This window comes from Myiozetetes cayanensis, unplaced genomic scaffold, assembly GCF_022539395.1.
Source record: "Myiozetetes cayanensis isolate MyiCay16 unplaced genomic scaffold, myiCay2020 scf6-25, whole genome shotgun sequence".
Taxonomy (NCBI): Eukaryota; Metazoa; Chordata; class Aves; order Passeriformes; family Tyrannidae; genus Myiozetetes; species Myiozetetes cayanensis.
The window spans coordinates 13,236,852-13,248,302 of NW_026087853.1; the positions used below are offsets into that span (position 1 = coordinate 13,236,852).

The 11,451-nt window shown below is 39.9% G+C and overlaps 1 protein-coding gene across 1 annotated transcript; it reads left to right on the top strand.

Annotated features, from left to right (window-relative positions):
- Positions 1–1,519: 1,519 nt before the first annotated feature.
- Positions 1,520–9,184, top strand: LOC126650391 (serine protease inhibitor 2.1-like). The gene is made up of 5 exons (XM_050335143.1): positions 1,520–1,680; positions 4,419–5,081; positions 5,959–6,229; positions 6,884–7,031; positions 7,844–9,184. Exons 2-5 carry the CDS (start codon positions 4,436–4,438, stop codon positions 8,036–8,038), a joined length of 1,260 nt encoding a protein of 419 aa, XP_050191100.1. The 5' UTR covers positions 1,520–1,680; positions 4,419–4,435; the 3' UTR covers positions 8,039–9,184.
- The last annotated feature ends 2,267 nt before the right edge of the window (positions 9,185–11,451 follow it).

The window sequence follows — 11,451 nt, forward strand, 5'->3', positions numbered from 1 at the left end:
ATGTCAAAATATGAGTTGGTGTGTGGTAACAAAACTGACCTACATGAACTGCGCAGCAGTTACATGGACTTGGGTAATGTAGACTTTGTCGTGGTTTTAATTATCAGAAGGAATAAACCCCATTTGTTAGGTTATTTCAGTATTCTGTACTTTTATTCCTATTAAAATAAATAATAGAGTGAAAGATCTAGTTCAGCATATAAATGATCAGCGTGAAGCTGGTTAACGTGGTTTCATGACTTAGTTTCAGAGTTGAAGTTGTGGCCAGTAGACAGGTGGGATTGTAATGGCTCGTGGCAGTGCGTGGTACACTTGGCATTCATGCATGTCCTCATCATTTTAGTTTCAAGCTGCTGGAGTACCTTATTGCTGCTGCTATAATGAAATGCTAGGGAAATGCCTTGTTAAATTTTAGCTTAGCATTATTAAAAACAAAACAGTAATTATACGGCATCACAAATGAAAGAGAAAACAAGAGGCTTATAACCATTTTGTAACACAGTTCATCCTTGACCACCATGACCTGTCAGTCACGAAGGCTTTGATGAGTAACATAATCTCTGTGTTTGTGACCTTTATAGACAGAATTAGAAGGAACAAGTAAAAAGGAAAGGGGAGGGGAGTTGGGGGGTGGGGGGTTTGGAGTGATGAAATAAAGAGGAAAACAAAGAAGGGGAGTGTCCAGACAAAGTTTATCTATGTTCTGTCTCCATGTTTATCTATGTTTGTAATGACAAAATTACACATGTGAGTAAACAAGTACAAAGGAAAGAGTCGTCACAAATGGGGAAACATATTTCATGTCACCACTCAATCATGGTCTTTGTTGTTAATCGGAAAATATCAGTCAGCTTGATTCATCAGCACTGAATTCCTATTAGAAAAAGTTAATAGAAACAAGCAGTACTTGTTTTCATTTGAACAATTTAAAAGTGTGTGAGAGGGCAAAGAGAATGAGAAGTGAGTGCGCACATGCAGTATGAGCACGTGTGGGAGTAAACAGCTTGCTACTTGTATTCCCACCACCTGCCCGAGGCATTAACTGAGATCCATGCAATACTGAGATAGATGAAGGGACCACATCAGCCAGAGTAGGAAATCCATCAGGGAAACATGTCTATCACATATCCACTCAGTGACATGCAGCTACAGTCAGAGAGAGAAGGTACAGACAATTGGTTTGTCATCCATATACAGGCTGAGGACCAGGTATAAGATTTGGCTCTGGATGGACTTTGGAAGAGCACCGAGTTGATGTGATACGTGGCTGTCAGCTCCATGTGTACTTTATCACAGCACAGACAGTCTGACTTCTGGCACCAAGAGTTGGCATCTGTTTCCAGTGGTTCCAGGCATAACCTCCTGGTTTCCAGTAGGGTCCTAATTACACAATGTTTGCGCTCAGCTCCTCTGCGTGGTCAGAGGCAACAGAGAGGATGTCACAGCTACTCTTCAAATGGCTGAAGATAGTCAGCTTCTTTGGCTGAATAATAGAGATGATCCTCACAAGCCTGTTTCGTCAATATTTGCTTTGTTTCCTCCTTTTTTTTGGTTGGCTCTAATTTTTATCAAGTCTGTTTAATGTTTAACGGCACTAATTAAGCAGAAGATGATGTAGCAGTATAAGTAACAGTGCAGGGAACAACATGGTCAGCTGAATGCAACAGGGCTTCTGATTTTGTAAGTACTACACACGCACTTTTCTTGGAGACTTGCAAACGATGATTTCTGTGGTTGGTGGAATTTTAATATTAGGTTGATTTCATTTGTCTGCTTATGATTTGGTTCTGTGCGGATGTTGCAATGGGAGATTAATCAAGCAGATGTGCAAGGGACCAGTGGGACCTGCTGTTCTGGGGGAATATGCTTAGCCTGAAATCAAACTAAAATAACCTTTGAAGTCATGGGGACTTATTAAATAGTTGTCAAAACAGAATACTGATGTAATCACCTTTTAGGTTGGAACAGCCTTCACAGTGACTCAAAATTACTATAATCCCACTATTGACTGAACAACCAGGTCCAATTTATAAACTCTTTTGGTGACTTAATTTATAAAACAACCATTGAATTGCTAAGGCAAGGCTTTCTAATTAGGACTGGGGTGAGTGTAATGGGGGGTGGTGGGGAGGGAAGGCCACAGTTTAAACTTAATTGCTCCTTTTGTTCCCATAGACAAACTAACATGTGGTCTGGAAGAGAATTATTTTCTGAATTTCCAATTTGCATTAAAAGTACAGCTAGATTTAGTAAAGCCTTTCTATTTTCTTCAGATTCAGTTAACAAAAATATTTGTGTGTGAAATTTTCTAATCTCAAAATATTGAAATTAATGTGATTTCATCTCTAAATGAAAAGTATGATAGGAAAACTCAATGACAATATTCAGTGTTTTCCAGCTTCTGGTAGAAATACTTCTTTCAGATTTCTGTAGAGAGCTCTGATACTAAGAAAAGTTTTTTACCTGGTCTGGTGTAGTAGAAGCTAAAAATAGAGCCATGCCTAATACAAGCTTGCTGCAGAAAAAAACCCCAAACCATACTCTTTGCTTCAGAAATTCTTTGAAATTCAGGCTAAGCTCTGTTTGGAACAGGAAGTAAACATGGACAGATACAAATTATCTTCTTTCTCACTTGAGTGTGCAACATCTCAAATATGTAGAGAAAACCATCCTACAACATGTTAAACATCAAGTAGTTTTGAAACACCCTGTGTACTACATTATTACTTAATTTTTCCACAGTACATAAGGGTTGTTTGGGTTTGGGGGTTTTATTTGGCTGTGAAGAACAGGGAGAGTTCTAAAAGAGATGCAAATATTTGAATCATATTCCCATCTAGAGCCATACTCCATCTTTTGGTTTAAGAAAATTCAAATTTAGTGTCACCACTTGCTACTGCAGTGGACTGTCATTGTTCCTCTCTGTCTTCTCTTACGCTCACTCAGCATACTCATATCTAAGCAAATATGAGAACACACAGCTAGCATATATGTTTGCTATAAAAACAAGAAAGATCATCAGTTAAAAAAATAAAACAAAATCCTTGAACTTGTGCTGCCCTCAGAAACTCTATCTAAATGTTTAGATAGTATATATAATCATCTTTCACATCTGGGAATGAATGTAGGACCAAGACAACTTTACCTTGGCAAGACATTGGAAAATATGTTCTTGGAAGAAAAGGCTACAAATAGGCTGTGTTGGCTGGAAACAAAAAGAGGAGCCATAACAGTAGAAAAGTTCTAGAAATATTTTCATGCAGAAGCTACAAGAGTAAAAAGCTTTTTTTCCTTCATAGCTTGTTACAGTTCTGAAAAGGGTTTATATGAGATGCCTCCAGAACAGCAGGGAACTGAATTCAGTAAACCAGAGACTTGTTCCAGCTCCTGCGGAGAGCAGGGGCTCACATGTAGGATATCACATCAGCATCAGGAGAACAAGCATAACAAAGAAACTTACCATCTCCAAAGAAATTAATCTATGTCCTTTGACTTCCAAATAGGATCAGTGGTCCTCTTCCTCTTGGACCCAGGTCTTTCCCACATCCCGTGCAAGTTAACCCATTGGTGAGGGGCAAAACACCATTTAACAAATTACAAATACTTGTTGTAGCCTCCCCAGAAAAGGTTCCTTCACTCCAAACATGCACCTCATTATCTGATGCAAACCTGCTGCTTCCCACATGTCTTTGTGCCCACTTCTGTGTGCACTGCTGTCATGTCATAGGATGCTCCAGGCTTTTGCCTTGAGTTTTGCCTTGAAGTTCATGCCTTTCTTCCCCCACCAGCTGTGGTCAATGACTGGCCATGTGAGTTAGTAAACAGGGCCATGAGGTAAACAGAGGTGTAAATTTAATAAGCACCAGATAGTCTGTGATAGCTGTCTGTCCCTGTGCTGCTGCCCTGGTGGAAGTGAGGGAATTTGCCCTGCTTCCAGTGAGTAGTGAGATGCCTCACATTTCCTCACATTTATCACATTGTTTTGGGGCAGGTGCTGCGGAATATTTGAAGTCTTTGAAACTCACACTCTGTCTTCCCTCATGGTAACTTATTTGTTTAGATGTACCCTATGGGAGACAATGATCATAGTAAAAAAATATCACTGTTAATTGAGATTATTGTGGACTTTAGCTCTATGTTTTCATAGCCAATGTATCGCAGTGAAGAAAAGTCTTGCCTTTTCAGGCCAGTTACAATAAAATATGATGGTTTTATTATGCTAACATTTCAATCTATAACTTGGTTGAATTTATTAATTAAACTTGACATTGTACCCATGAGAACTTTAAATATCATGTGTATATGAGATATTTACAGTTGCACTATGTAATATTTATGATAACAAACTATTTATTATTCCTTATTACCAAGCACATCATTACCATCTGCTCATTTAATGACTGTTTATTTTGTGACAGAATAATTTGAAAAGAAGATGAAGTGTCTCCTGTGCCTGTGTTTACTCCTTGCTGCTCTTTGTGCTGTAACCCATTGTCACCATGAAGATGTTTGCCATGAAGTCAACAATACTAATCTGCAAGATGGAACAGAAAATTTATTGACACATAAGTGTGACAAGCAAGGCTCTAACTATGCAGATTTTGTATTTAGATTTTACAAGCAAGCTATATCAAAAGAAGCTGATGAAAATGTTTTCTTTTCTCCCATGAGCATCTCCACTGCATTTGCCATGCTGGCTGTTGGTGCTAAGTCAACCACCCTGTCTCAGATTTTTGGAGGACTGGGCTTTGACAATCTGACTGAGGCTCGTGTAGGTGATATACATGACAGTTTTCACAAAGTTTTATCAGTAATGAACTGTGCTGATGCTAATATCACAGTAAATATAGGGAATGCCATTTTTACAGCTACTGGATATGAACCACAGGAGTCATTTTTACAAAATACCAAACAATTTTATGATGCAGATTTTTTTCCTAGTGATTTCCATAAACCAGAAGAAGCTAAGAAGCAAATCAATAAATACGTAGAGGAGAAAACTAAGGGGAAAATCCCTGAATTAGTTGGTTATCTTGATCCAAGTACTGTACTAGTTCTAGTTAACTACATTTATTTTAAAGGTAAGATATTTAACATAATATTCCAGTACATAGTTTTGATATAAAATAAAAATTTTAGGGAACCCTTGATCATTTGTTACCAGAGTGACTATTTAGGAAAGAGCTGAACTGTGCAAAACCTTCAAAGTAGAGATTAGATCTGGCCAAGAGCAGGGTATCTGATTGTTGAGAAATACTGATTGCTTAATTATGACCCAGTGTGCGTGAAAGCTATAGACAGAGAAGTCCCACTTTAGTGGACCTCTCATAGACAGGGATCCACTGCACATAGTCTCACTGGTCTGAGAGCATAACGTCTAAAGATGTTTCCAAGATCTCTATGCTTACTGTATGTGCCAGTCAAATTTGGTGGACTGATATTCTTGCACAAGGTCCCCAGTTTTATGGTAGATCCATGCATGAAAAATTGGGACAGAGCATTTTGAGGGCCTGTGTCTCTGGATTCTTGCTCAAATGTAAAGACCCTTTAATCTGCTGATGAATTCCTCACCAGGCTGAGTGCCATCAACTTGGGTAGGGGTATAACCTAAAAGGAAAGGCATGAGAAGAAGTTCCTGTGGCTGAATGTTTAAGTGATTGTATTTAAATGGCATGAAAGGCATTACATATGGCTACAGTAGAAGAAGTCTCAATTGGTCCTCATCAGCCATTTGTTGTTTTTCAGCAAGATAGGATTTACTCACACTTACTATGCTGAGCTTACTGCACAGCTAGAATTGCCTTATTGTATGTTATGCAGGAGGTTGAAATTATTCAGTGACCATATTCTCCCATAAATAGCCATCCGTTGTCCTCCATTTGAGTTGGTCTAATTTAGATGAGCCATTTCTTATGATCATCACATCTGAGTCCAATATCTTCTCTTTTCCCCCATTAGCTGCCTGGGAAAAGTCTTTTGATCCTTCGTGTACCTATGAGGATGATTTTTTTGTGAACACAAATGCATCTGTTAGAGTCAACATGATGCAGCGCGACAGTATCTTTAATGCTTACTATGACCAGGATCTCTCCTGCAAGGTGATAGAGCTGCCTTACCAGGGCACTGCCCGAGCATTGCTCATTCTGCCTGATGATGGAAAGATGAAGCAAGTGGAAGATGCTCTCTCCAAGGAAACTCTTTGTAAATGGGATGACAAACTTACGACCAGGTAACTCTAGATAGATGGATTACTGTATTTGAGGACAATTCACTGTTTTTAAAAGGAAATGCTAAATTCAGATCACCTCCTACTGGATATAATGTCCTGATTTCATAAATGAAGCAATTCCCCAAATGAGTCAGAGCAGAGCATAACTGCTAAGAAACTGCAGGCTCTCTGACCTGATAGAAAGGGTCACAGCATTGTAACAACTCCCTCAAGACTTGCTTGGCTGCCTTTTGACTACCATACCTCCTCTTTCTTTTGTTGTGGTGCCAACACAATTCATTTGCTTCACCATGAATTTTATCATGACAGATTTTATCCTTGTTTTCCCTTATTTTAGGCTTTCCACAGTTGGTCTGCTTATTCTCTGTAACTCTCTAGCCAAAAACTCTGCTAGCTGTGTACGTGGCACTGGAATGAATGAGTGGCAATGAAGAAATTTGTTTCTTTTCCAAAAATCAAAAGGAGAATGTAGGAACAAGAAGATGGAGCATCTCTCTGGATGCCAAGATTGCTCAAGGAATACAAATGCTACCATCAAACAAGTCTGCAATCAAAAGAATTCTTTCAAGTGTCATTGAATAGCATAGTATCCATCCTGCTGGCTGAAACAGGCCTGGAATGTCTCACTGCTCTTTTGTTTTCTTTGATCAACAGGAGATTAAATCTGCATTTACCGAAGTTTTCTATTAGTGGGTCTTACGATGTTAAAAACCTGTTTGAGAAAATGGGCATTACTGAAGTGTTCTCAGGTAATGCTGATCTGTCTGGAATTAGTGGCAGCCATAATCTCCAGGTTTCAGAAGTAAGTGCTGGTGATGGGGTGGTGGTTGGTTGTTTTGATCAATTGTGTCTGGGGTTTTTAAAGACTTTCTTCCCCTCCTTTTATTATTGAAGTTATAAATAAAACTCACAATGACACGTATGAACTTGCTCAGTAATTGTGCTTTTCTACAGAAAGAATCTGCCGGATCACTTATGTATTACTTTAATATTGCTATTAAAAGGCTGGATATTAAGTACATGGAAAAGTTGAACAACATTTTAAATTATTTCTTTGCACTCAAATATAATATTTTATATGATATTGTGTCAAGTAAGCTGTAAATGAGGAGCACATTATGATCTTTGTGTTGATGAGTACCTAACTTTTTAATATTCTCAAAGTTTCCAGGAGACTTCCAGTTTGCAGAAGCAGAATTTCATATATCAGTTTAAGCTATGATTTAGTGTGATGATGCCAAATACTACCCCTGTATTAGCATTTAAATAGCAATCTTTCATTATCCTTGGAATAAGAGAGTGTTGCTATTGGAAGTCCAAACCATCTAAGAAAGTAAACTAGCTTGTACATGGGCTGTTACTATCTCACTCTACTCAGCACTAGTGAAAATAAACTTACAGTTTGTCCATGTTTAATTTTGGCCCTCCTTATTCAGTCCTGACATAGAAAACACTCCTGTTTCAGACCACTGGAGATTTACCATAAAAGAAAGTTTCATGCACTGGATTTATCACTCCTTTCTTCTCCTAAATATTCCATAAGAAGAGAATTTATTTTACCTCCTTCCTCCTGTCCCATATATAAACCACAGCGTTTTCTTCTTTCCCTTGCAGGCAATTCACAAGGCCCTGCTGGAAGTTGATGAGGCTGGAACTGAAGCTGCAGGAGCCACTGCCATAACCATGAACAGAGTTCTGTTTCTTTCAGATACCATCAAATTCAACAGGCCCTTCATTATTTTGATCTCTGGCAAGCAAACTGGCACTACACTTTTCATGGGGAAAATTGTTGATCCTACTAAAAAGTAATTGCTGAGTTTTTTGGCATATTGTTATTGGCCACACATTATAATGGGCACAGTGTTTGTACACGTGGGCTAGTGAGTGCTACTAACTACTCTCTGACTGAGGGATATTCAGAAATAAATGAGGAATTTACTTGTCAAATTAATAAGCAAAACAGTTGTAAGAAAACCACATCAAGTAAGGCTTTTTAAATGTAACACTTTCCCTAATTGAGTAATTGTATTGGGTTTGAATGGCAAGGTTTTGGTAATGGGGGTGGGGCTACAGGCGCTTCTTTGAGAAGCTGGTAGAAGCTTCCTTCATGTCCAACAGAACCAATGGCAGCTGGCTCCAGGACAGAGCTGGCACTGGCCAATGCTGAGCCCATCAGAGATGATAGTAATGCTTGTGTGATAATATATTTAAGAAGGGGAAAATAAAAGTTATTTTGCAAAAGTAATTGTAGCCAGAGAAGAGCAGAGTGAGAACAAGTGAAAGAAACAGCCCAGCAGACACCCAGGTCAGTGCAGAATGAGAGGGAGAAGGTGATCCAGGTGCCAGAGCACAAATTCCCCTGCAGCCCATGATGAAACCCTGGTGAGGCAGCTGTGCCCCTGCAAGCCCTGGAGGGATGCAGCAATCCACCTGCAGCCTGTGTAGGAGATGGGTGTCCAAAGGAGGCTGTGACCCCATGGGAAGCCCACACTGGAGCAGGCTCCTGGTAGGAGCTGAGGACCCCTGGAGAGAGGAAACCATGCTGGAGCAAGTTTGCTGGCAGGACTTGTGATCCTGTGGGTAACCTGGGATGGAGCAGCCTGTTCCTGAAGGACTGCACCCCTTGGAAGGGACCCATCCTATAGCAGTTCATGAAGAACTGTAGTCCATGGGAAGCACTCACACTGGAGAAGTTTGTGGAGGACTATTACCTGTGGGAGGGACCCTATACTGGAAAAGGAGTAGGACTCCTCTCCCTGGGAGGGAGCAGCAGGAGAAACAAAATGTGGTGAACTGACCATAAATCCCATTCCCCATCTCCCTGCACAGTTGGGGGGGAGAAAGTAGAGCCTGGGAAGGAGGGATGGGTAGGGGGAAGGTGTTTTTAAGATTTGTTTTACTTCTCATTATCCTGCTCTGGTTTTGATTGTTAATAAATTAATGTAATTTCCCCAAGTCAAGTCTCTTTTGCCTTTGATAGTAATCTCTCCCTGTCCTTATCTCAACTCATGAAACTTTCATTATATTTTCTCTCCTCTGTCCACTTGAGGAAGGAAATGGTAGAGTGGCCTTGGTGGGCACTTGACATGCAGCCAGGTTAAAAACACAATTGAAGTTATTGTTCTGTCTTCCAAATTTTCCTTGAAAGATAACTTTTTTTAAAGTATGTTGTTATTTTTCAAAGTGAATTCTCTCTGCTAAGGAGTTTTGTTACTCACTAAACCCTTTATCCCTACAGGTAGTAAGTCTTGTAATTCTACTATGTCTTTTCCAGAACTTGATGATGACCAGTATTCACCTGAGCTGGCCCCTACACAGTCCTTTCATCTTTACATTGCTCTTTGCTGCTTAGGCTGTTTATCCTCAACCAACCTATTCTTTCTCACATGTTCCAACTCTTTGCCTAGGACCTCTTAAAGAATCATTGACCAAAAAAGGAGAAAAATCTGTGAAACAATAAACTTATTCTGCTGCAGCTCTCAATGTGTCTCTTTGCAGTTCACGAGGTCAGCAAAAAACTTTGAGACAGTGACATTAGGCATAACATAAACTATCAGAGAATTGTCCTGTGACAAATGTCAAGCATGATTATTGCTATGGCTGACAAAATAAGCATTGCAATCTAAAGCCATCACTTAAGAAATTACTCCAGTCTCTTGCTATTATTCTAGATATCTTTTGAAATCAACAAAAACCTTCAGTCATTCTTAAACATATCAGGATGTCTGTAAAATATGTTTTAAAGTCTGTTAAATGAGTACAACTTTTCTCATATGGAAATTGCAATTCTTTACATTCTCTCTTTATGTACCTATTTGGGTAAAACCTGTTTTCAAGAAATACATAAACACTTCCTTGCTGTTGTGGGTCTGTTCCTCCCTCTCAACATCTCTCTGGCCTTCTGACATGTTCTCCCAAATTTGGTCACCCTACATAAAGGTGCTTTACTGAGGCCCATCAGTGCTTGGAGCATGGGTTTGGTGTTTCTGACTAAGGGAGACTTGGGGATTGCTACTGTGTATGAGCCCATTTGCACCACGTAGCAAGAACTCTGTGGAAGCCCTGAGCTATTGCTTCTTCTGGGATGAGATGCCATCAGGCAGCGGACTGGGAGAGAGCACACCTCTGTGCAAAGCAGTGGCTTTTAGAGAGTTGAGATCAATGATAACTTGCTGTGGTGTGAGGCAGCATGCTCTGTGATGGCCAAAAGCTGGGAGCAGTTCCCATGAGATCCCATTCTGATAAATCTGTGCACCAGAACTGACTAGAAGGTAGAATGGTGAGATTTTTATCAGGGTGCAGTGGCAGAAAAACAGGTTCTTGGCCTGCTACTAAAAGGAAAGAAGTTAAGAAAAATCCCATGGTTGCTAGGACAGAGCAAAGGCTGTGGGAAATAACACATGGAACAACTTCCTGCCCTATCTACCTCCCAGGCTTTACTTTTGAGAGCAGAGGCAAGGAATGGCAGGACAAGAGCTGCATTGGGAGTTTTCACACTGGACTGTGGAGAGTGACTGGTCCTGGAAAACGTATCAGATGAGATACCTTTGAATGCTGGTTTGGGAGTTATCTACCATGATCTGAGGCATTACCACAGTTGTCCTCCAGTTGACAGCTTCATGCTCCAGACCAGCAGGTTGGCCTGAGTTGTGGCAGGGACCTGTGGTGGGAAGAGGGATCACCCCACATCTCTCTGGAAGGGAAAAACTAATTAGTCTTGTGCTATACATACACTGAAACCAGAAAAATGTCTATAGTTCACACTATAGGGATCTATAGAGTCTGGACACTGAACATGCCTGGCTGATGTTACTCTCAGCATTGTTCTAATGATATTCTTTAGGAACTGGACAATTCTGCAAAGTTTTTGTAGGGATACAGGGCATTTTGTCCTAATTCCAAGAAATCTGTCTTAGTATGCCTTGTATTAATTGTCCTTGTAGCTGCTGTTTGTCTTTATGTTATAGGGAAAGTTCCTCTTCATAATACTAGAATTCTTAATGGTAGAGAAAGAAAAGAAGGATTCTGGTAGACATAAATGACTAGAATTTTCATTTGTAAACTGTGTATTCATTCTATCTGTGGCAAATACATGTATTGTATGGAGTCTCTCATTCATCTGTAGGTGATTTTATTAATACTCTTTAATATTCCTCTACAATTGCCACTCATGCATTTTTTCAGCTTATGGGACAGCTGGATCCAAACTAAGGCCCTGAAAG

Bases quoted from the DNA above. Each gene is read 5' to 3' on its own strand.
- LOC126650391 (XM_050335143.1), top strand. From the start codon at position 4,436: ATGAAGTGTCTCCTGTGCCTGTGTTTACTCCTTGCTGCTCTTTGTGCT. The intron at 5,082-5,958 runs GTAAGATATTTA...TTCCCCCATTAG, and splicing joins TAACTACATTTATTTTAAAG to CTGCCTGGGAAAAGTCTTTT. The intron at 7,032-7,843 runs GTAAGTGCTGGT...TTTCCCTTGCAG, and splicing joins ATAATCTCCAGGTTTCAGAA to GCAATTCACAAGGCCCTGCT.